We start from the raw sequence: 26547 nt of genomic DNA, 5'->3' as shown, positions 1-26547 counted from the left end.
GTATCATGGAGTAGGTTATATTGACAAGGTGATAGGATAGGCCTATCATACAAGATTGGGTCAGGCACTACAATATTAATGCGGAAGAACAGACCAAGTATATCCTCTGTTTCAGAAAAACACTAGTTCTGTATGTGTCAGCCTCTAGAAATAGGATGTGCTGTCAGAGGGTGTGTATTCAGTCACTACTACTAAATCTGTAATAACAAGTGTGCATACTAAATAAGTGTTCTCTGGTCAAAGTACCAGAGAACAGTACTCTGTAGCCTCAGAATGTAGGGGTGACACCTGTGAATTGGAAGAAATGTGTTTATTCCACTATTACTGAGTTCTAAGGTTTCAAATCAGGGAAGGGGTGGGTATTAGCTAAATGGTTGGGCTTAACTTTTCATTTCTTACCCTCTTAAAAAGAAAGTATTTTGTACCGCTGTTTGTTGGTTGGCTATTTTGGTCCTCTATTTTACATGCTGTCAGTGGAGCAACATGGTCTGCTTGATTTAATTTCTTTTTTCCCCATTCCCAGCCAGACTGTTCAAGTAGCAGGGTCATTTGCACAGAATCTCTATTTTGATGTTGGTGTCTGAAACTTGTATTCAGTTACATCAATCATATACTGTTATGAATTGTTTAATGAGATTATAACTTCACCGTGTGCCTGTAACCATAGCAATAGATGCTTTGTCTTCTTCAAAAGAAGAAATTGATAATAACAGTTCAAAGTCTGTTTGTTTTGTGAAATAATTATAACTACATCAAACGTTAATGTTTCCTCCTCAGTTTGAAGAAGTATCTGCTATCTTTCTCGCCAGAAGTTCTAAGTATAGACTGATGCATCATACTTAACCAGTACTGACTGTAACTTTGATTTTTGTTTATTATAACTTCTTGATGCTTCCGTTACAAGCATTTTCAGAGATTAATCCTCCAATTTAGAGACCGGATCTAAATCAAAGCACAAGTGACAGGGACAGTAGCTGAAGATTTTACCATCACATTCTATTATTCCCTCCTTGCAAGTCTGTAAACTACAGTTAGTTTTTAGCAAAATCATCTTACTAGCAGTTAGCTTTAGGAGTTGGATCAAAGTATACTGTTAATAATTCATACCCTGATAAGTTTTATTCCCTCTCCACTGAATTGAAGTTTCACTCATCTTTTTCCTTTGAGACTTATTTTAAGCTGTATGTGATCACAGCAAGTGCAAGCAAGTCTTACAAGCATTTTATTCACTGGCCAACAGCTTTTTAAAATGCATTGTGTATTGTTTGGACTTTGATTATAAACTTTTTTGCAAAAGGAGTGAGTGGTAACTAGGTTGACATTAGATTTTAGTTACTACTTTACTGGTTTATAGAAATGCCTTCAAAATTGGAATAATGATTGAAACATATTTCATGCTACTGGTCTTTTGATGACCAAACAATTTATATTAATTTTCAATAGAATATTAAATTCTGGAGTAATATCGCCAGACCAAATGATATTACTTCTTGTTCTCTGGTCTACATCTACTTGAAGTCTTGAGAATTAGTGAAAAGTGTTTAACTAAATCAAACTCCAGAAGTTCACTATAATGTCTGAAAATTTGAGGAAAATGTATCAGTAGAATCAGCAAGAATGGGAATTAGATGTGTAGTATGTGAAAGAAAGCTTTCAATGTTTTCACTGAATTCTAAGATCTAAAGGGTGATGTTCTTATATTTGAAAACATAAATGATTTTTCATAAAAACTTCCACATTATTCCTCTTCCGTAGTCCAATACTTCTCCAATCGTAACCTAGGGGATATGTCCCAGTGTAATAACTTAAGATGACTCTTTTATAGTGCTTAGCCAGAAAGGTAAGCACTTGCCAAAGTAATTAGCAAATTAACTAACCAATTAAGTAATCAATTGATTAACTTCAGGTTTCATTTTGTGCTGCTGTTAACTTATATTTTTAAATGTACAATCTTCAGTTCTGTCATCAAAATAAGCATTTGTTAATCCTGTTAAGATCTAAGGGGGGGGGGGAGGAATTATTGACCTTTTCTCAAGCAAGTAGGTATTGAGAACCTTCCTATCTTATCAGTGAGAAGAGTTTTATGATGAGTCAGCTCTTAATTTTACAGATGTTCTTACTTAGTAAATAGGAGTGCATCAAATCTGTTTTGTGGACTAATTCAGGGAACAAAAAGAAAGCTATTTATTTCTTACTCCATCTCCGGCCAGGAGTAATATTTTTTTCTTAGTTCAGAATGCTTTTCCTTTTTTTGTCTTACTCTGTTACATGCTATATCAACTACCTCAAAAGATGAAGACTATAAAGATATAAACTACTTGCGACTGAAAGTCACAGGGCAAAAAATAGAGTAGAACTAAAACCATTGGAGAAATCATAGTGCAATTAATTACACTTAAAATGTAAATTTAATATAACTTAATAGCCCTTAACTCTGAGCAAAACTTCATTTTTAAAAAAAATGCTATTCTAAACATAAGTGTATGAAATTGTTCTTCATGTATCTCCTTTCTTTGTGATGTGCATGCTGAAATCTCATACGCTTTCCATATTGGCCAAAATATAATAGAGCTCTAACCTATGCTAATGCAGAATTACTCAAGTTAAAATTATTTACTGGAGAACAAATCTACCAACCAAATCTAGTAAAATATATAACAATGTGTTTAACACCAAGCAAAAATAAGCTACCCTATGACCTATTTTAAGTTTAGAAATGAAGATACTTAAAGGCTACCCAAAGTACTTGCTAGGAAAGTAAGGTCTCTGCTTTCTACATTATTTGGGTACCTGAGTTAAGGTGACTTTTCCCCTATGCTGTCTTTATTATTATATGAATATTTACTTTTTTAAACTTACAAAGATTTTTCCCATCCCTAAGTTAATGAACATCCAACAGGTTTGTTAGACTTGATTCTCCAGATTGAATTTCATCTTTGGAATTATTTGCAGATTTCTAAGTGTCAGTTTTACAGTACAATATGTTTTTGAGGGGGGCCTAGTATAATATTTTGCTTATCTCAATTTGAAAGCTGAAGAAGCAAATCAAAAGATCATGTCTTGTGATTTTAAACTATCATTTATTTAATAGTAGGTCTCATATATTGTGGTCTGTCTTAAAAAATAATAATAATAATAATCTGCATCTAGTTCTCCAATATTTCTTAAATTGTGGCACTGAGAAAGTCAAGTTCATTCCTTCCTCCCTTCTGTCCTTTTGCAAACACAATGACATGGAGCCATCTTGAAGACCATGAAGACCAAAAAGCATTCTTGTTATTTTTAAAAACTTGCATAAAATGTGTAAAACTACCTAAAAAACTGTTGTAATCTTAGTTCTTTACAGGTGAAGGGTAAAGGGAGGTCAGTCATTTTACACAGATAAAATCCGAGTTCAGCTACTGTTCTTCTCAGTTGTGAACTTACTGGTTTAATGAAGATTCGGTAACATATATAAGGTTTTATCTCTGAATCAGCTGCATGGATGGATGAATGTCTTAGTTTTTCCTCTATGATAGCCTAAGTGCATATGTCAATGAAGATGGTTTTTAAATTAGACTAAAAAGATACTACTTTCAGGAAAACTGAGAATTTGGTATATCTTTCCCACAGTTTGACTTCCAAATCACTTTTTTTTTGTACAGAAAAGATTTGATATTTATTTAGGAATACTTAATACTACTAAACACTTTTGCAGAAGCACCCATGTTTTTGCTTTCTTCAACATTTTGGAAGTTCTATTTCTTAAACATAAGGTCAGGACATGTTAATAAGCACTGCAAATTAGTCAGTTTGATCACCATACACCAATAAAATCACATCCCTATAATTATTTGATCCTACAAAATAAGTAATTGTAAGTTTTAGATTATACTTTTGTGTGTATTATAGAAATCAATTAAAATGGACTCCTTTTGGGGAAAAATTAGCTCAGAAGAAAACTAATGTTAACTTTGCTATTGCTTTTAATGGAACTGGACTCTACCCGAAATATCGCAATTATACTTTAAAGAAATTAATCCAACTGCTTACTTGATCTTTGGTTTTTGATGAAGAAGAGCTTTAGTCTCTCTTTAAATGTGTTTTCATTCATATAGAATTCAACTTGCACCCTGAAATATAAAAGGAAGGATTAGAATTGAATATGAAAGGCAATAAATGTTTTTTTTCAAGAATAACTTTCCCTAATAATCTCTCTTTCTATATGACTGGAGGAACAAAGTGTTCAGTCAAAAGCTTACTGAGATTTGAGTGGTTAATATTAAGACTAAAATTGAAACAAAAACGTAACTAGTTTATCCTCTTCACAAGCAGAATCATTTTCAAAGTATTTGAATGCTCTACACTGAGAAATCAGACACTTCTATGTTTTTTGAATTTCCACTGGAAGTTTATTTCATTGATGTTCAGGTTAAACCATCTGAACTTAATTCTTTCTCTAAAGTTGGCATTTTAATGATTTCTTTTCCTATTTGCTTCACAACTTTATTAAGCATTCATGCCTCTGTTAAGTGTTTGCTAGTATCAAATGTTCAAATGATTCTATACCATGCAAACCACCTTCTGAATTTCATTGGTTTTTGTCACAACAAAATTGAGACCTGAAAGCAAGAACATAATGCAGTCATCTGATGCTGTACTGCAAGCAGTTCCTCCCAATTTTGCTAAAGCAACAGTAACTTTTCCTCTATTACCCCCCAACTTGCCAGGATCCTGTTCATGTCTCTGTCCCTCAGTTCAGTCTGAGTATAACCTACGTAATAGCTCTCAAATGGGAAGGGAGAACAGTGTTGTAGATGTGAGCAAGAGGAAAAAGGTGCACATTAACTGTACAGAAAAACTTAGTCCATTCTAGAGTTGTGGAGCTGCACTGGTTGCAGCTAAGATGAGTGCAGCATTAACTCCATTTTCACTGAAGTCCCTGATATATTCAATTAGCTCGACCTCCTTCACAAATTCTACTTCTCCTGTGGAGAATGCTCATTCACTTCACCCCAGAACAATTCCTGTGCCTCTTTGAGAAGCCAGTCAGTTTGAGAACTGCTGTACTCTTACTGAAGTGAGTTCGCAAAAGCAAATGAGAATTCCACTCCTTCCTATTCAAAGGATTCCAAAAAAGCTTATTTCTAAGCATCTATTTATATTGAAACTATGTTCTGTAACTTAGAGAATTTTACATTTATTTCTGTGAAATAACATGTTTGATAGAGTTAAGACTGTATCATATGATTTACCAGCTTTCCTGCCCTAACTGGCTCTACCCCTTCTGAGGTAAGATCTGTAAGCAGTTGGAAATAGAAGAAATGCACCTGTCTTCCCCTTCTTAAACTAAGAGTAGCCACAACTATGTATTTAGAATAGCTTAGGCATATAGGAATGTCCTAGAGTCCCACTAGTCTAGAGGAAAAGTCCATCAGACAATGAACAGCTTGTTGCTGGGTTCTTCTTTATTGAGGTTAGATGCAAATGGAATGTTATGTTGCTCAAGACTGTGGGAGGCACTGGCATTAACAGAAATGAAGGTTAGACTGTCTGTAATCTCAAGACAAGTTAAAGAAGCATGTCCAGGTGTTAATTAGAAGGTGAACAGGTTGGGGGTAGGGGACTGAGCTCTGCTTCAGTTCTTTTCTGCGCATTTCCCAAAGTACTTACTGTCACTGTGTTAGTGGCAGTTTAGGTGGGAAACATTTCTTTCCCATGACTTGGCAACTGCAACAGAAGTGTATATACTTAATCTTCAAGGATGTGTTTCAGTAGGTAAACAAAGTGGCACAAGCTATTGAAGTGAGATGTTATTTAAAAGCAGCACAGTATTGGTTATCTTTTTACACTAATCTTTGATTTTAGCTAAAAAAAATAAAAAAATAAAAAAAAAAAATTAGTTGACAACTGAAGAACAACATGTTAACAGAAAGCCATGATTTAATGATATCGAAGGAAGAGGATGTGGGAGCTAATCACCCTCCTATCACTACAGTTAGGAACTGCTCTGCTAGCCCTCTAGCAGCTGTCTGCTTCCACCTCACTTTCCTTAGCAGCCAGAGCTTGCAGCAGGCTGGGATTCCACGCTGCTGCAGTTTCCATGGCAAAATGCATCACAAATGCTGCTAACACCATTCCTATGGTTCAACTCCTCCTTTCCCCCGGTTGTGTTTGTGGATTTCTTGGTTTTTTGTTTTTTTTTTTTTTTTTTCAACTTCAGTAAAAACTGTTCTGACCTATATTTGCAGGAAATACTTTATCACACACATAATCACTGTAATTTCATAATGCTCTGGCTACTGGACAGAATATTTCACTTAGTAAACAGCAATAAAACCAAAAATAAATGACTGAAGGAGCCACTGGTAGGGATAAGGATGGAAACTGCTGGATACTGTTCTTTTTCAATATTCTGCTTTTTAGTTTTGGGGAGAATGTTTGTTGTACTTCAATCATTGTTGTGTTCTTCAAATGAATAATTGTTTACCCTAAATACTTGCTGTCTTCTCTCTTATTCCTGCTCTGAAGTGTAACATAGAAAATGAGTGTTTCAGGAACAGAATGTAAATGAGTTCTTATTTTTGCCTGCAATGTTACGATCACCTATTATTATCAGTGAAGGGCTTGCACAGGATTTTTCTGCACTCACTATGCATTAGTTAGGATGTTTCATTGCAATATGTTTATATAAAACAAGGTTACTCTGTTGCAGCAGAAACACTAGTTTCAACACTAATTTGGTTCCAAGCAAATGGAACTGGTGATTCTGCTGTTGATGAAATGGCAGCTGTGACATGAAGGCAGGGATCTGTGTATGTAGATCTGGCCTATAGAATAGGTTTGGTTTTGTTCTATGTTCCTAGGGTCTTTCATCTCCACATACACAGCAGTTGTAGTGCAGTGTACCCTGATCAGAAAGTAAATCAAGCTGGTGGATTAATGTTAAACACTCATGCTTCATGATGGTTACTGGGACAAAAATGTTTAATGAACACAAGAATATTGTGTATGTAGTCAGTCAATCATTTCTAACTCAATCTATGTGGGAGGCAGTGAATATACCATGTGAATCTGCTCTGGGGAGTTAAAGAGCAGATATTTTGCTTTACTTCGCTTCAGCTTTACTGAAAATGCACAAATACGTGGCTAACATATCTCTGGCACAAACAACTAAAGTAATGACTATTGAAAACATTTTATTGGTTTGTGTGTGTGCTGTTCATGCTTTAAAAGCTTTTTTCTAGATTTAAATACTATTAGTGGTGGTCTTCCCCCATTTTAAGCTTGGAAGAGAGATGCAAGATATATTGAAAACATTCCACTGACAGTACCAAAGTACAAGTATGGATTGCACTCTACTAATTCTGTCAAAATGTAACTTGACTAATGTACTTTAATGTAATACAAAGTATAGTGGAAAAATACGAATTCACATCAAGGACACTAATACAAAATCCCTTTCTTGTGGCCATGTGTCACTGGAAACAGTGACTTAACTAATTTTTCTTGCAGTTTTCCACTACTATTTATAATGTCATTCTAACTCCATAGCCATGCTTCACTGTAGTTACAGTATTACCCTGCACCCTCAAATCTACAAATTGCTTTTCTTTTGTGTTAAACAGTAGCAGATGTGACAGAAATAATCCTTTCAGAAACTGAAGTATGAGTAGGATTTCTCACTATGTGCATAGAGAGCTGCAAAATGTTTATGCTTAATGTTACTTGACATGGGAACCAAGCAAAGGCATCAGCTGTACAAGTGGAACCAATCTGAAGATAACTACCCATTTATTTGAATCTGTCTTTACGGCAAGAGACACTTCATGCTACTACATGATACATATACTACAAGAGCCTTGTAATATAGACACAATGTTCTTTTTAATTGGGATTTGACAATCGAATATATGTGAAATCCTGTTAGATTTCCAACTTGGAAATTAAGCGCGTTGCAGTTGGTGCATCAAAACAAAGTATTTGAAATACTGAAGTGAATTGTCAGGGCTTACTTTACAATGAAAAAGGAATGGACACTTTTTTTCTCACAGTTTTTAAGAAAAGATTAGTGTGACTTAATGGACTGCCTTGGGTAGAAGCCCATTTTTTGAAGTTTTGTAAGTTTGGGGATAAATGGAACCCTGACTTGTTTAGAGCATCACAGCTAAATTGTTAACACTAGATTTTCTGGGCCTGCATTTTCTATCAAAATCAGTATGACCAATCAAGACCATTTGTCAAACGATACTTCATCTTCCCATGATGAAGGAAAGAACAATAAGACTAGTGATTTTTCCATTACTGTTTCTTAGCTCAGGGAGGTCTATTTGTTTCTGGTAAGAAATGAGTCTCCAGTTGCACAGGTCAGGATAAACACAATAGAAAAGTTCTGAGTTTTTCCAACTCCTCTCCATACTGAATGACAGCAAGTCATTTTGGGGAGGTGCTTGTCTGATCCCACTTATTGGAGAGACAGAAAAGATATGTGTTTAGTAGCTTCCTGATCTGTTGGTCTATTCTTGTGGTGTGAGCATGATATGATAGAGTTGTGGAGATCACAGCCTCAATGTTTTTTGGGGGTACCTTACAACACAGTTTTTAAAAGCCAAGTCTTTACTTAAGCCATTTGCCGAGCACTAAGCATAGTACTAGATGAAATCTAGTGCTTGCAATATGTCCCTGTATCTTCTTAAAGAATACTTCCTACAAGTGTAGGATAATTAAAACTGACAGGTGTAATGCCTCTTTCTGATAGGGGATTTTTTTCTACTTGTTATGAATACTTTCAAGATCTCTGCTGAACTCCATTTGTGTGATACTGTCTTGTATTATATCAATTATCTCTTCATTTCACTGTCAAAATGTGCAGAATATGGAATTTCAAACTGTAGTGAAGCATTTTGACACTTGGGGTTTTTGCCTTTCTAAAGTCATTGGGCTCTGGACAGCCACTACTACTTAGTCTACATGACATCCCAGGAACAGCTAGGGGATTTCAGGTAAATTAGCTCCTATGGCTCTTATGTATTCTGTTTTAAATAAATAAATACTGTGTACTGAAACTCCATGATTGCAAACCACACAGGCTCTAAACTAAGATCTAATATTTACATTTGCCTTATCTTAATGCTTCCTCTCATTATAGAATGAAACATTTTCTGAATAGTGAATCAAAGTACTCTTCCTATTATGCCTGTAGAACACAAGGTATTACCCAGGTGTTCTAGTTTGACTTAAATATTCCAGATTTACTAATATTAGTGTTGTAATTGTCTTCTGTTTAAAGGCATTCATTATCAAACCCATGAGCAGTCTCAACTGCTTGTTTGCCAAGTTTAAATTATCTCCAAACATGATTCTAAAACATATCTACATGATTAATATTTTGATCTGTTTTCTTCTTATAAGAATAAGATACAGATTTCAACATTGCTGCCAACAGTTGTCCCACTAATTGCATTAATCTTCTATACCTATTTGCCAAAATACAAAAATGACTGCAGCTTTAGAATGATATTATGCAACATGATTTAATTTTACACATATACTATGACTCTCTGTATGCTCTCAAAACGAGAGGATACTTTCAGGGAAGCACCTCCTGAGGCTTACCAGGGAGACCCCACTGAGGCTGTGAGTTCTTTCCATATCTCCCTTAAGTTTCTAATGTTGCAGCAACTCTGAGTTGCTCTTCTGAAGGGCAGAGGAGTCCAGGAAGGCTGGGCGCTCTTCAAGAGGGAAATATTAATGGCACAGGAACGGTCTGTCCCCACGTGCCCAAAGACGAGCTGGCGGGGAAGAAGACCAGCCTAGCTCAACAGAGAATTGTGGCTTGATCTTAGGAGGAAAAAGAGGGTTTATAAGCTTTGGAAAAGTGGGCAGGCCACTAGGGAGGACTTTAAAGAAGTAGCAAGGCTGTGCAGGGACAAAATTAGGAAGGCCAAAGCTCATCTGGATCTCAATCTGGCTACTGCCGTTAAAGATAACAAAAAACGTTTCTATAAATACATCAACACAAAAAGGAGGACTAAGGAGAATCTCCATCCTTTACTGGATGTGGGGGGAAACTTAGTTACAGGAGATGAGGAAAAGGCGGAGGTGCTCAATGCCTTCTTTGCCTCAGTCTTTAGCGGCAATACCGGATGTTCTCTGGATACTCAGTACCCTGAGCTGGTGGAAGGGGATGGGGAGCAGGATGTGGCCCTCATTATCCATGAAGAACTGGTTGGTGACCTGCTACGGCACTTAGATGTGCACAAGTCGATGGGGCCGGATGGGATCCACCCAAGGGTACTGAGGGAACTGGCAGAGGAGCTGGCCAAGCCACTATCCATCATTTATCAGCAGTCCTGGCGATCGGGGGTGGTCCCAATCGACTGGCGGCTAGCAAACGTGACGCCCATCTACAAGAAGGGCCGGAGGGCAGACCCAGGAAACTACAGGCCTGTCAGTTTGACCTCAGTGCCAGGGAAGCTCATGGAGCAGATCCTCCTGAGAGTCATCACACAGCACTTACAGGGCAAGCAGGCGATCAGGCCCAGTCAGCATAGGTTTATGAAAGGCAGGTCATGCCTGACGAACCTGATCTCCTTCTATGACAAAGTGACGCGCTGGGTGGACAAGGGAAAGGCTGTGGATGTGGTCTACCTTGACTTCAGCAAGGCTTTTGACACCGTCTCCCACAGCATTCTCCTCAAGAAACTGGCTGCTCTTGGCTTGGACTGGCGCACGCTTCATTGGGTTAGAAACTGGCTGGATAGCCGGGCCCAAAGAGTCATGGTGAATGGAGCCAAGTCCAATTGGAGGCCAGTCACTAGTGGCGTTCCCCAGGGCTCGGTGCTGGGGCCGGTCCTCTTTAATATCTTCATCGATGATCTGGACGAGGGCATCGAGTGCACCATCAGTAAGTTCGCAGATGACACCAAGTTAGGTGCGTGTGTCGATCTGCTGGAGGGTAGGAAAGCTCTGCAGGAGGATCTGGATAGGCTGCACCGATGGGCTGAGGTCAACTGCATGAAGTTCAACAAGGCCAAGTGCAGGGTCCTGCACCTGGGGCGCAATAACCCCAAGCAGAGCTACAGGCTGGGAGAGGAATGGTTGGAGAGCTGCCAGGCAGAGAAGGATCTGGCAGTGATGGTGGATAGTCGGCTGAATATGAGCCAGCAGTGTGCTCAGGTGGCCAAGAAGGCCAACGGCATCCTGGCTTGTATCAGGAACAGTGTGACCAGCAGGGCTAGGGAGGTGATCGTCCCCTTGTACTCGGCTCTGGTGAGGCCGCACCTCGAGTACTGTGTTCAGTTTTGGGCCCCTCACTACAAGAAGGACATCGAGGTGCTTGAGCGGGTACAGAGAAGGGCAACGAAGCTGGTGAGGGGCCTGGAGAACAAGTCCTACGAGGAGCGGCTGAGGGAGCTGGGCTTGTTCAGCCTGGAGAAGAGGAGGCTCAGGGGTGACCTTATCGCTCTCTATGGGTACCTCAAGGGAGGCTGTAGCGAGGTGGGGGTTGGTCTGTTCTCCCAAGTGCCTGGTGACAGGACGAGGGGGAATGGGCTTAAGTTGAGCCAGGGGAGTTTTAGGTTAGATGTTAGAAAGAACTTCTTCACTGAGAGGGTTGTGAGGCACTGGAACAGGCTGCCCAGGGAAGTGGTGGAGTCACCATCCCTGGAAGTCTTCAAAAGACGTTTAGATGTAGAGCTTAGGGAAATGGTTTAGTGGGGACTGTTAGTGTTAGGTCAGAGGTTGGACTTTATGATCTTGAGGTCTCTTCCAACCTAGAAAATTCTGTGATTCTGTGGTATGTTTCATGAGTTTGATTCCAGACCATATTCAGTGTTTATGCAGTTGTGCCAGTTAACTATTCCTGAATTGCATAAATACTAGTCGTGTTTTTCAATAGCATTGGCAACTCCTTTTCAGAAAGAGACTTGAAACAATTTTTTTGAATACCAGGCACGCTGATAAGACTTCTCAGTTGCTGTCAGCCCAGAATTAACTATATGTTGTAGTGTTAGGAGCAAAAGACAGAGTAACACATCACAGAATACCATATCTTTATTTTTGCTCCTCACATATTATTCTATGTTCACCAGACTAATTTATTTATTGACTTCCTGAAGTTATTTTTCTGTACTAACTTTTCTCTATACCATTCAAAAAACCAATTTTTTTTTTTTATTTCAAGAGTTTGCTTTTCTATGAAAGGCAACAGGACAGCTGGTGAATCATGAGTAATGCAACTGCCTTAGGAGGAGGCCAATTCATGAGCCTAATGTGCTCTACTCTGTATCACAGCTACATGTCCCTATCACCGTTGACATTCTAAAGCAAAAGCTACTTGGCAGATACTTCTACAACTACATAGGTCTGTTCATTGAATCTATTCTCTCTGACAGGCAAGTTATACACAGGGTCATGCAGCTTGCTGGGGTAAACTGCATATGATGTATGAAAGACTTAGAAATAACTGTTCTTAGACAAATTATTAAAGGTATTTATTAATGCTTACCAAATTTCTGTATACATAACTTTTCCAATGAGTTACCTTACCTTAGTAAGACTCATTCTTTCATTTCCTCTCCTAAAATAAAAATACTTGTAAGTTTTCCTCAAGTAGACATATTTCTGTCTACACTAAAGCTTTAAAGACCATTCCTGTCCCTGCAGACTGTTTTAGGAAATGTTTATAGCCCTCCATCCCTTTAAATTCCTGCTTACCTCTTTCTTTGGTCCTTGGAGACCTCTTCTCCACACTCAGCTCAGAATTTACACTCCACTAACCTGTCATTCCAGCTGCTCTTCCTCCCCATTCCTCCATCTGAAGTGTAAAATACTTCCATTTTCTTCTTCCACAGTCCTTTTATCCAGTTCCTTGCAGAACTCACCCTGTCTTGTCTTCCTCCACACTACAGAATGTCATTTTTTTTCTACCTGAGAATATTGAGGAAAATAGCACAATCATGTGGCTTTTTTTCTCTAATTCTCCACATGAACCTTTGCTTTCAACACATATTTCCAGATGGTGAACACGTAAAGAAAGGTAACTCAGAATTCTGTTTTCCTTTCTGCTAGTAACTAACCCTTTTCTATTCTCCTCTGGCAACTTCCTCTCCTTATGGTCAAAGTCTTCCATTTTCTTATTTTTGCTTCTGCTTTTTCTTTTGCATAAACAATTCATTCTCTCCCATAGCACCACCACCTCTAACTCAAACTACAGAGAAAACAGAATGTATAGCCTTCTCTCTAGATCTCTCATATGCCACTGTCAACAGTTTCACAGGTCTTTGTCACCAAGTGTCATTAAGTTAGTGTTATCTGTGGCAACTTCTTTGTCTCTTTAATCACCCATCTGTTTCTGCTATCTCTTTAGCTTAATAGTAAATTGAAGTCAATTCCTTCTGAATTGCTAATGTACAAAATATTCACCTGTGCCATGGGTATATCTGACAATTCCTGCTCTCAATGTTATCACTTCAGAACCTTAGGAGATCTCAGTCTTTTGAGATGTTTGTCTTCTCTCCTCTCATGGATTATTTCATCAATTTTCAGCCTATAACCTGTGTTGCTTATTAAGATAGTCCACAGATATCATGGCTTTAATAAACTCTGAACTGTATAAATGCCATATGGGCCCCATTACTGTTGGTGCTATATGGTCCCTAAAAGATATCACTTCCTTAGGCCAATTTGAAACTTAATGTTGACCACACATTGTAATATCTATTGCATGTTCAAAATGGATGGATAGAGGTGAGGAGTTGTACTGTTCCTTTTCCAATACTTAAAATAAAACCTACTGTGAGATAGCATCAAATGTTAATAAGTTTTGATACTGTTTTCATATTCTCAATTTAACACTTCTCTCTTACAAAGCTAGCAGTTAAACACTGAGGGACATTGTCATGGAGATTACCCAGATAAAGATAGAAACAGGTGTTCAGATAAACTGAAGCCTTAAATTCTGCTAGATTCTGTCATCCCAAAATAAAGGAATCTTAGACTCATTGCTCTCTTTATCAGCACCTTTCTTAAAAATGAGGGGAAAAAAAGATGTCTCTGTGGCATAGCAGATTTTTTTTCTTTTCACTTTTGTAGTGGCCAAGGACTTCAAACAGTAGGAAGAACTGTGTTTGTGTAGGTCTTTTGTTTAGTAAGGATAAAACCAAAGTGTCTTGACAGTAAAGAAATTCTAAGTAAACTCTTTTCAAGTCTGGTCACTTGCAAGTATCTCAAATCAGGTTCCTAATAAGAAGTGGAGTTTACGCGATTAGTAATTTGGATATCTCTTATCTATAAGACAGACTTATCTTGCTATTCTGTTATTGCTCATCTGTGAAGTTACCTTTTTCTTCCTTCTTGTTTCTCAAGATTGCACCTCTTCAAAACCAGGAAGTAGGACAAGGCTGAGAGCTGTTAGTGTATAGTATCCTCACAGATTGGATCTCTTATCTTGGTTTTATTTTTACTTAAAAAGTAAGAAATTAAGATTTCATTTTTTTGAAAACGGAGCAGCAGGGAGAAGATAAAAAGAGCAGATGGATATAGAAAAAAAAATCCAAAAAAGGAACAAAAAACCTTGTGGGTGAATCCCAATCTGTTACCTCTAAAGTATCATGTGACCAAGTGGAAAACATAACTTTAAATATGACTTGTTAGCTGAAATGCACAGCAAGCTTCCTGGAAGGTCAGAATCGATGCCCACTAAGGTCAACAGAAAGATTCTTTTCACTTAGAGTTGAGTAAAATAACCAGGTAATAAAATAATTACACCAGATATTCACTTATTGATTTGGGCATTTGCTTTTAGTAGTTACAGTTTTTATCCCAAAATGAAAGGTATCTTCTTGTTACTTGTACAACATGTTCTACACAACCCTGGAGGTCAAGTGTGAGATTTGGAAGAGGATGTATATTGATCTTTTTCTAACACAACTTCAGAGCTTTTTATTGTTAACATCTTGTTTTATAATTACTTCTCTTTGGTGGCTTTTCTGCTTTTTTTATGTTATGTTTGCTATTCTTCCATTAAAACTGACAATTTGTCTTAGAAAAATCAATAGCATAATTACATCAAGCCAGAAAAACAAGTTTTGAAGACTTTTCTTGAAATGTTGGGGCTTAATAAGATAACCTACATTTTTACATATAACATTGTAAATTATAGAGAGGTATTAGTTGTACCCACACAGAAAGAAATATAAGTTTATGGAAAAAAGTTACCCTGACCTACAGCAGTCAGGGTAACATTGGTAGTAGGATGATGGTTGGACCAGATGACCTTGAAGGTCTTTTCCAACCTTAATGATTCTATGAATTTAAATGACCTTTGTATGCAGTCTTACTGATTAACATTTCTTAAGAAGAGGTTTCAGAAAGTGAATTCTGAATTTTAAGACAATGTCAACATGTCATGTCGAAATCACAAATTCCTGTCTTCCCTCTGAAAATAGTTTTGTTCAAGAAGGTAATTATACTTTGTGTACCTTATTGTTCCTTAAGCAGAAAATTTATCCAAATTTTCCAAGCAAAGTTCATACATCAACCCAAACAACAGTCTTGTTTTGGTCTCAATTTTTGTATTGAAATTCTGAAATTTAAGTTTTTGTAGCCTTAAAGTTATTCCCCGCATAAAACTGCAGTTACTATGCCTGACGTTATGCTGCCTTTTGTATCACGTTGACTTAGTGGGATGTGATCTATTGTGTCCTCCCTTTTGAGAGCTGTGTTCTTATACTTCTTTGTCCTAGCTTTGTTGTCTTGATTACTTTCTAGATAACTACATGGAGATGATAATGATTCTTAGCTGTTTAACAGCTTCCCACAGAGCTCTGCAGTAAAAATGGCAAGAAAAAAAAAAAGAGCCTGGCTATGCTGAAAATACCAAGAAAGCTCTATAAGAAGCATCAGATAAACTGGAAGTGTCTGTCAGAAAAACAACACGGCATTTGTCCTTCAAATGTGGAAGACTTTCTTCTTAAGTGTTAAGCTAAAAGTGAATACATTTTATGCTCAAGATCCTACTTTTTTTAATTGGCCACCAAATAGATATCTCATACCATCCAGACTGACCTGATTTCTTCTTTTTTTTTTTTTTATTCAATCTCCTAAAGCTGCTTCCTTCAAGACAAACTAAGCATAACTTACTTGCTTCATTTCACACGCAGTGACCATATTGCAGATATTTGGAGGAGAAATGAAGCATGAAGTTTAGCTTATTTATCTAAAACAATTATAAACCTTAAGTGCAGATAACTATTAACCATGAGCATAAAGCATATCAACAAGTTTCTGGATCTGAGAATCTAGCTTCAAAGTGAACCCTGTAAAATGTCTTCTGCATTTCCTGTGATGTAAAACTAACATGATGCCTCAAACCTTAATCACACAATTCTCTCAATAAATACTTTCTTTGCTATATGAAAAAAAAAAAAAATGCAGATGAAACTCATCTCCAGTCAATGAAAGCTTGGCATGCACTATACAATTCACATGTGGCTTTTCTGCAAGGGCAATCTGAGTATGAACTATGTTTTCAGAAAATAGACAAGTTTACTGCAACTGCCAGGTCACAGGAAACTAAGCACTGAAATACTTGAGACAATATATCTTTTGTATGTTTACTGCTTCACAACAACCAAGCTGATGCTAATTTTAATCTCCAGTGACATCATCTGTACACCGTATGTACAATTCTATATTCCTGGGATACATACACATTTGATTCCTTGACTATTTTACCCCTCACTTGTTTCCTTCAGGGGAGAGGAAAAAAAAAGACTTCACTTTTGAAGATGGGAAGGGAGAAAAATATTCAATTTCACTTTGTTACCACCATTGTCACTTATTCCTTTCCTTTGATCCCTAATCCTCACAACTTCCTCTTGCCACCCACAGTCGTCACCACAGTTTCATTTGTCACCTCCTAATCCCCTCCAGAGAAGGATATGATGAGTGTGGAGTAAGTGCCAAAGCTGCTCTTTGGGGCTCTGTGTAGCAGATCCACAGTACTTTATACAGCATGAAGAAGGCTGGGTGAGTTTTATGCTATGTGGAAGGTAAAGCTATGTACATGTTAACATAGTGATGTAAATATAAATAGCTGTAGGACTGATGAGCTAAAATATTTTTTAGTCAGAAAAATGACTTAAAACCTTTATTTGACAGGTACAATATAGTTCAATAGGATTTAAATAAAAGTCCACACCGCTATTGCAGCAGTAATCCACAAAGCCCAAGTGACAGGACTGATTACTTATGCAGTTGGGTTTTTTTAATTGTTACAAAGGAGGCACAGACTGCAACTGCTACAATGAAACATAAGAGAAAGCAGGAGGAAGCTGTAAAAAAATAAAGCCTTGAAGAAACCTTGCAATGTGACATATAAAAGTAGATATCCAGGATTCTTACGTAGGCAGTAGCTACTTTACCCAAGAGAACAATGGGCCTTCATTACTTTCACAATCTGAAGATCAAGGAATAGCAGATCTGAAAGGAGAGACCCAAGCTTTGGCCTTTGATTTGAGCTTCCTATTACCCGTGACAGGGAGAGGGCTGCTAACAGAGGCCTGACAGTACAGAGGTGTCTAGGACATAAGGCTAAGTGTAGACTGCACTGACAGGCCTACCAATATCAGTTTGAGCTAGCTGAATGTTTAACATTGATGTGTAGGTGATAAACTTGCAGACCAGTGTACATGTACATAATATGGAAAATACATGTGTGCAGTGCAGAGTCATTTACTGGGGTAGATTTGAGATCTGTCTGCAGAAGCAGCAAAACTATTACAAAATAGGCAGATGTATTTCCTCTTTGAATCATCTAGTTGGTGTTAATTGGCTTCTTGCAGACTTCCAGGAAAGTCAGATAGTTGTTTCTTTTATATTACATGATGCAGTAGCTTTATGATTTATGTTTGGAACTGATGGCTGTTTATTTATCAACATGTAGGTCCCTGTTCTCTCTGCTGCTCTCAACAATGCAATTTTGTGCCAGCTATTGTTAAATCTATCAGTACTCACCAATGCTTGATTTGCATACTACCAGATAAACCAGTGGTACAGGCTTCTGTATGATTCAGATGTAGGAATAAAAGATTATAAGGCATGTAAAATGGACCTATTCTAACTGTTGACAGACAGCATTAGATACACCCTAAATTTAGGATGTCATCTTATGACCAGTGTAAGAACCTGCCATCTCTGCAAAGGGAGTGTTCATGTTGCCCTTACAATGGGGTGATTTCTGTATGAGTCAAACTAGGGATTTGCTCTGATTGAAAGCTATCATAATATATATGTGTGTGGTTTTTTTTGTTGTTTTGGAGAGTAATTTTTTAATTGGATCAGTTGTCAACCAGACTTACCTTGATCACTGTGATTATCATCACAGTTAATGCAAAAGAGCAGCAGGACTGCAATGTTTGAGTGGTATAAGGCAATTATGAACTATCTCCTTGCACTGGTGTGAAAGACTTAGCATAAATTTGCTGCCACAGAATTAATAGATCAACTCTGCACTTGCCTAAATTACCAAAAGAAAAAAAAAAATACTGGGAGAAAAGAATGACTGGTGAAACAACCAGGAACTTTATCAATTACTATACGCTGTTATGTTCATGTGATGTTTATGGAATTGCATTCATAAATGTGCTTATAGGTATCTGGGTTTACAATGCTAGCTAGTCTTTTTTTTAAATGGTGTTATCCATAACTGTTTAAAACTAAGCCTTCACTTAGCATACTGAACTGTTGTATACGTATTACTAGTGAGTTGTTCACTGGCTATACATATTTCCATAATTGGTCCTTTGATACAGAGCCTTTTAGGAATGGCCTTCCAACAATTCTGTAAAATACCTATGCTAGTCATAATGTATCAATAATAATTGTTATTGCTTTATTATATATTCACTCAGAATGTTTGCAATTGGCAAACATACTTTAAAAACAGTATTTCAAAACTAAATGAGTTGGTTCAATTTTTGCCTCCTTCAAATTTGAACAAAATTTAACATATTATTGTAATTAATTCCATGTAGCCAGCCTATATTTTTGTAGGTAATTGCTAAATGGTGATCTATAAAGTGCAAAAATGTTTCCAAATGGATTATGGAAAAAAATATGTATCATCACTATTAGGATGTTAGAATATGAGCCAGCAGTGTGCCCTGGCAGCCAGGAGGGCCAACCATGTCCTGGGGTGCATCAAGCACGGCATCGCTAGTAGGTCAAGGGAGGTGATTGTCCCGCTCTACTCTGCGCTGGTGCGGCCTCACCTCGAGTACTGTGTGCAGTTCTGGGCACCACAGTATAAAAAGGACATAAAACTGTTGGAAAGTGTCCAGAGGAGGGCTACGAAGATGGTGAAAGGCCTTGAGGGGAAGACGTACGAAGAACAGCTGAGGTCACTGGGCCTGTTCAGCCTGGAGAAGAGGAGGCTGAGGGGAGACCTCATCACAGTCTACAACTTCCTCGTAAGGGGGTGTCAAGAGGCAGGAGACCTTTTCTCCATTAACACTAGTGACAGGACCCGCGGGAACGGGGTTAAGCTGAGGCAGCGGAAATTTAGGCTTGACATCAGGAGGGGGTTCTTCACAGAGAGGGTGGTTGCACACTGGAACAGGCTCCCCAGGGAAGTGGTCACTGCACCGAGCCTGTCTGAATTTAAGAAGAGATTGGACTGTGCACTTAGTCACATGGTCTGAACTTTTGGGTAGACCTGTGCAGTGTCAAGAGTTGGACTTGATGATCCTTAAGGGTCCCTTCCAACTCAGGATATTCTATGATTCTATGATCTCCTACAGGGGTAATTTCAACAGAACATATCACTTGTTTACTTGATCATGCTAACAATCATACAACCAAAGCCCATCTCAACAAGTTACCCCATCTAAGAAATTACAGCTGTTTCTCTCCAGCCTTCCCTTAATCACACTGCCTATATTAGACTGCCTAATAACACTTCTTAAACGTTAACTAATATGAAAAGTTCCAGAGTACGTTTTAGCATTTCAGAACACAGCATCAGAAGCACTTGATGTGACTAGAAAAACTGTCCTTTGTTTCAATAATAACCATACTAGTAAGGACAATTAGAGAATAAATTGTCCAAAAGAGAATATGGGACCATATATGACAAGTGTTCATGGAGAGGGGAATTGGAAAAGAGTACACCAGAAAGAGGCTATATTAGAACAGGAGTTAGTATGTTAACTTGCTCTGCTCTTACACTTTTCCTCTTGTCTCTTACTACTGTCTGCAAATAACTGACCAATCAGACCAGTATCATCTACTAAGTAACAGACTAAGGATTTTAAAAAGAAACCTAGCTGAGTAAAGCCAAGTATCTGGTAATTGATTAATATTATGAGAACTTTCACCTTTATAACAAAAAGGTGTTTAAAAGCTTACAATATTGAATTTCAACTGACTGTGTGAATTTATATAGCTGAAACAGCAGTATACCCTGTTAGCTTACTGAAATAAAGCATGATGTAGCCACCTATTTCAATTTGTAGTGCCCTTAAAATCAAAATGGATCATTTCCCATGCTAAAAGTGTATTTTGCTTATAAGTCATGGTATAAAATCATGGTAAAAAGATAACAAATACATTCTTGCAATGGAGATCAGGATTGATTTAAAAACACGAGTACTAGTTAGAATGTCAACAAGAGATGAAAAAGAATAAACGGCACCCATGCCAGGACCTTCAAGTTGGATTTAGCCTGGGAACAAACTAAGAACGAAGCAAATGACAGATATAAATAGAGTATGAGCTGTAGCACTCTGCTCCATTATGAGATAATTGGAAGAGATAGATAAGGGGGAAGTCTGAAGTGAACATCATGTACTTAAATTTTTATAAGGCATTCAAAAAGGTTCTCTGGAGATTGATACTGAAAGTAGAAAAACTCAAATACTTTTATAATAAGGAAAAGAAGTAAACAACCTACAATCCCCATCTAATTCTACCTCCCCCCCCCCCCCCCCCCCCAAAAAAAAAAAAGATGATATAATACAAAGTGGGAGTCTGTCCTCCAAGAAGGCATTCTCTAAGAAATAACATACAGTACCACTGCCATTATGGCCAAAGAAACATGACTTTTTTTTTTAATATAATAGAAGTAAATTAGATTGAAAAATCAAAGAGGAAAGAAACTGTGTAGGAAGATGATTCTTCTTGAAGAATAGAATAGTATGCAGTCCGTTTTCATAAAGGAATATACATTGCTCCTGTAGATAGAACAGAGAGAATCCTAGTAGAGTAAGTCAGGTAACTTCTTACAGACATATCAAAGCAGAGGTTTGATGCACTTATAAAGTACAAGCAGACTAAGCAAGATAGAATTCATTGTCATTGGCCTTGAACAACAAGCATACTAAAGTAATGCTGAATATGCATTTTGCAACTTAGATACATACAACTGAAATGCAAAGGAATAATAAATCCAAGTATTTCTAATTTCTCCCTATGGTGTGAATCTATTGATCATTTAGATAAACATGTATTCATCAGCGTTTATTAACAAGACTCTGACTGCTGTACATGTGGTCACAGAAGTAATAAAAATGCTTTGTAGCCTAACACGATTGGACATATATATTCCAGGTGTAGAATGAGCTATTTTGGCACTGGGGAGGGAAAGCTGTAGGAACAGGTTATCAGAATATTGCATGTTCATATACAAATATATTAGGTGTTCAGATAATATAGCTGTGTGACAAATTGCTAATGATTACCTCTTATTTTTTTCTGTTGTCTAAATTGCTTTGATAAAATAACACATAGCTGACATGCTAGTGATGATTCTAAACATATTTGCTCTGTGAATTGTATTTATATATAAATTATGGCAAGCAATGTACTTGGTATGCTCACAGGTGGAGAACCAACTAAATAACAGATTGCCAAATAAATACTTTGATTAGTCACACACACACACACACACACACACAAAAGGCTAAACATCAGTTGTTCAGTTCAACCGAATAAAGGTTTCTTAAGGCCCTGATTCTGGAAATGTTTCTAGACTTTTTTTTTTTTTTTTTTACCAGAACATTAAGGATTCCAATAGCTGAGGACATCATTTTGCTAGGTGCTGAGGAGAGGAAAAAAAAAGCCTTCGCTTATTAAGAATTTATGACTAAATATAGAAAAAGAAACTTTCATGACATTAACTGTTAAGCAGTGGTTTTAGCATAATAAGTATTAAGAAGAAGTAGGACTGGAAAGGAAAAAGGAAAAATTCAATTGTTGTTTTTATAAGACTCTCATTCCATTCATTTGCAGGCATGTAAGCAAAATCCTGCACTATGTAGGGAGATTGCTGTTTACCTCACTGCGAACTAAGATTCCATCCTTGTATCTCCTAAGACAGAGAGCAGCTATAGAGCTGTGACTTATGTTCTGTTTTACATCTGTATTGTTTTTTAACAAGGAAATTATTCCATATTAGTAACTTTTCAATCTTGGGTCTTCTCATATTCTGCTGGCAAGATTTTTTTTTTTTTTGTCACTAGAACAGGTTTTTTTTTCCTTCTAATAAGGAAAGGCAAAAGGTATGTGAACCATTTCAGAAAACTGGAGTGCTCCAAGGTAACTTTTTTTCCCTAATATTTACAATAAGGTCTATGTATTTATCTTTCCCTCCTGGTGCCTATGTGATTGAACTGAAAGGTCTAAAATTGCATTGTTAAAATTGGAAGTCTGAGAAATTGTCTGAAAGACAAGGGAAAGCTTAGGACATGTAGCTTAACACATGCACTTATAGAGCAGAGAGACCTATGGTTATCTTGCTCTCTGTGTTTTAAACATGCTGTCATCTAATCTACAAATCTCGTGACAGCTAAGGGAAAAGATGGCCTTCTGTTGTATGTCTTTGAGATACTGATTCAAATCATCTATAAATCCTTTCTCTAGCCTGGACTTCATATTTTGTCTGTTATCTCTTGCTTATTTCAGCACTCTACTCTCCAGCTCCAAAATGTTACCACAAAACCCACCAATGAATAACAGTTATAAAATAATGCTTTCATACCTCAGAGTGTTTTGAACTATATATTAAAATCACTAGTATAAAGAAGACAATCGTGGTTAAAAATGAGCGTAAAATGTTTTCTCTTAAAAATGGTCTGGATTCTTATCATTAAAGAAGCCATGAAATAATGACCAGTTTGAGAAAATTTGTTGAGAAATAAATTCAGTATAGTTTCAGAGATTAAACTGGTCAATTGAGATTTTGGTTTTGTTTTCCTCAGAACTATTTTTTCTGCAATTCTGCATAGCTGAAAATAAAACATATTTTCAATAGAATAACTCTATTCCAGCTGACTGTGTTGAACTACTTGTCCTGCAGAAATGGAAAAATGTCCCACAACTATACTAACATACAATGTTAAATGGTTCCTACTCTGTTTATGGAGTCTGTTAGTATTTCAGCATTTATCCACCAATCTTACTTATATTACCATATTTAAGGTGAGATGATCAAATGCCAATGGAAAATTTTCTTTACCACTCTGTCTTTTCTCTGTCATGCCTTTGAAGATTAAAAAATATCAGTATGCTTATAATGAATTAACTTTAAAACACATAATTATAGTATTTTGATTTATTCTGAAGATCAGTGTGACACTTTTCAATTTTTTAAATGTTTATCTGTGTAAATTCTTATCAAAATCTCACTAAGATTTAAGGCATTCTAGGTATGGTCAGAGCACAATGTAATGATTTAACAGTAGCTGAGTTTTGGTCATTAACATCACAAGAAAAGCTATGTAAACACCATCTTTAAACGCTAGCTCATCTCTGATGTCAGATACCCATTCTGATACAGCTTTTCAAAAAAAAAAAAAAGTTATGTTTCAGTTTACTGTTTGACAATGTAAATGTCAGCCTGGTGCATTGAAATTAATGATTAAAGGAAATACTACGATACAAAGTATTTACAGTATACCTGAATTTCCCAGACTTGTGCTAGTCCATATTAGCCAGTTCACATTCTTTGTTCTCTTGCAAGCAGTAATAGTACTTGAAATGGGAGCTGATGGCAAAGGCTTACATTTAATCCAAGTGCTGCAGTGTAGAGTTGCCATTTTGTTATCTGCCTGTTGTTAAGCACTGGACTGGATGAGTATTTATGTTTTTCAAAAGTGTACAAAGCATCTCCTTACAATGCTGAATATTAACAAATTAACATTTTCAACATTTTGACTGATATACATAACTTATCTGGGAACTTCTCTATCCTCTAGAATGTTCTTAGACTGTCAAATGCTGGTCACTTCTTTACTGAGAGGGTTGTGAGGCATTGGAATGGGCTGCCCAGGGAAGTGGTGGAGTCACCATCCCTGGAGGTCTTTAAAAGACGTTTAGATGTAGAGCTTAGTGATATGGTTTAGTGGAGGACTTGTTAGTGTTAGGTCTCGATGATCTTGCGGTCTCTTCCAACCTACAAATTCTGATATTAAGATGTCACCTGAAATACTCTGTGTAAGACTTACAAGTATGCATTGGTAGCACTGCCATTTATAATATGTTGTTTAACTTATTACTTTAAAATTATTTTACTTTAAAAAAGAAGTGGGTGATTTTTCTTGCCATTTTCTCATAGCTGTCAGAACACTATTTGGCCAACTTTCTTCATGTAGATCCAGTGCTTTTACAGTATTTTAATGAATACTTAATGATACAAAGGGAATAAAATTCTGGGCAAAACTATATTCTAGAATACTAATATAGTATTTTACAGTCTTGCTACACAGATCAGAATTTGTATGAGTCTACTTAAACTTGGCAATCTGATGGATAGAACATTAGTGTTTCACTTCCACAAACTACAGATTCAACTCTAATTCTGTTGGAAGTGAAGCAGGGACTATGGGAGGAAGGAAGGCTGGCAAAGAGAAACTGAGTGGGTGTTTTGGGATTTTTCCATTTGTGCATAATTTCTAAGGAACAACACCATTTACAGGTTATCTATGTTAAGTTTTGCAATAGGGAATAAATGCTGAAACTTCTTTGCCCTATGATCTAGTAAAAAATTGTTAACAAACTTTTTGGAGTGTGAATCTAACTTGATCACAGAAGCAGAATAATACTTGAAAAAGACTTTTCAGCTTCGAAGAGATTAGGCTTCCAGTTAAAATCATACTTTGTGCTAATTATCATCAAACCACCATTCAATATAACATTTTTTTAATTCTGGTTTCTTTTGAGGAAAGGATTAAAATAGTCTCTTCAGTGTTAGTAAAAGTGATTGTGGAAATGTATTGACCAAGTTGTGTGGTAACATATACATAGTCCTTCTCGAATATAAATATCTCTACTTAATTAATCTGATCATTCTTCACCTCCATATGAACTCCGTTTACAAGGGTAAAGAATGCACAACAATTTGGTTTTTTATAGCTATTTCTTGACTCTTATCATAGTCAGCAGTATTCCCAAAGGAGAAGTACCACTATTTAGTAAGTGTTCTTAAAATACAATAATACTAGATTTATTATTTTTAGAATTTTTAAAACTAAAAATATTATTCCATTATTTCTTGACTTTATTCTAAAGATGTGCATTGATCACTGTCACAAAGCACACTGAAACAGAATAAGATTTACCTCAAAGCATTTAAGCTACATTTTTCTTCTGCAAACATTTTTTCTTTTGTATGCTACATTTTTCCTTCTACTAATAAAAGAAATACTAAATTAAGTAGGATGTAAAAATTGGACAGCCAGAGCAATACAATAAAACTGTAAATGTTTCATTCATTTTTGTACTCTAAACAATTTTCAAATTGTTTAGTTCCTTATTTATGTTAGTAGTATTTGTTGATTACAGTGTAAGAAATTATAACCATAGGAACTATGCCTGATATGCAAGTGATTTTTATATATATATATTTTTTTAAGTTTACTTAATCTGAAACTTCCCACAAATGCTTTAGCAAGCCTAGAATGAACTTATCTGAGATTCCATATATAGTTGAAGTGTTAAAAAGTTGGAGGGGAAAAAAATGATACTGCACATGCTTTTTACACATCCCCAGGACCGTGGTAGCCTTACAAAAAGAAGTGTGGGTTGTTTTTTTTCCAAGATGGATATCCAAACAGTCCAGGCTTGCAATCTGGAAACACTTAAACGGTACCCCCAAAAGCTGTTGTAAGAATGCCAACAACTCTGAGAAGTAAATACAGGGATGGATATGAGATTATCTTCCTGTGCATGGTCTCCAGCAATCATGCATTTAACAGTTGCACAGAGGATAAATGTGTTTATTTAATAGATAAATATAATCTAGAAGTGTATTCGGGTAAAGGTTTAGAAAACAGGCATGAAATGAAAGCCTGATACCTGATGGTAGGTGTCTTGCCTGAAGTTTCCCCACTGAGGAAAGTCTTGCTCTGCCAGATCAACAGAAGAGCACATTTAGCACATGCTGATGAAACTTGCTAAAGTAATTATGCATTGATGCATATCTATCTTGATTTTCTAGAATGTAAAGGTGCTTTGACATCAATTTTACCAGATAGAGAATAAAATATGTTAAACTGCAAATATTACTTCATA

General features: G+C 36.7%; 1 protein-coding gene across 8 annotated transcripts in view; it reads right to left on the bottom strand.

Annotated features, from left to right (window-relative positions):
• KCNT2 (potassium sodium-activated channel subfamily T member 2) overlaps positions 1–26547 on the bottom strand; it is a 150269-nt gene that overhangs the window by 109853 nt on the left and 13869 nt on the right. For all 8 annotated transcript variants that reach the window (XM_082766176.1, XM_082766175.1, XM_082766177.1 and 5 more), the window contains exon 2: positions 4033–4112. In XM_082766176.1, coding sequence (XP_082622302.1) covers positions 4033–4112 — 80 coding nt within the window. The remainder of the gene's footprint in view (positions 1–4032; positions 4113–26547) is intronic.

This window comes from Aythya marila, assembly GCF_965140915.1.
Source record: "Aythya marila genome assembly, chromosome: 8".
Taxonomy (NCBI): domain Eukaryota; kingdom Metazoa; phylum Chordata; class Aves; order Anseriformes; family Anatidae; genus Aythya; species Aythya marila.
Note: the sequence above shows the minus strand (reverse complement) of the source record. Positions and strands in the feature narration are given on the sequence as shown.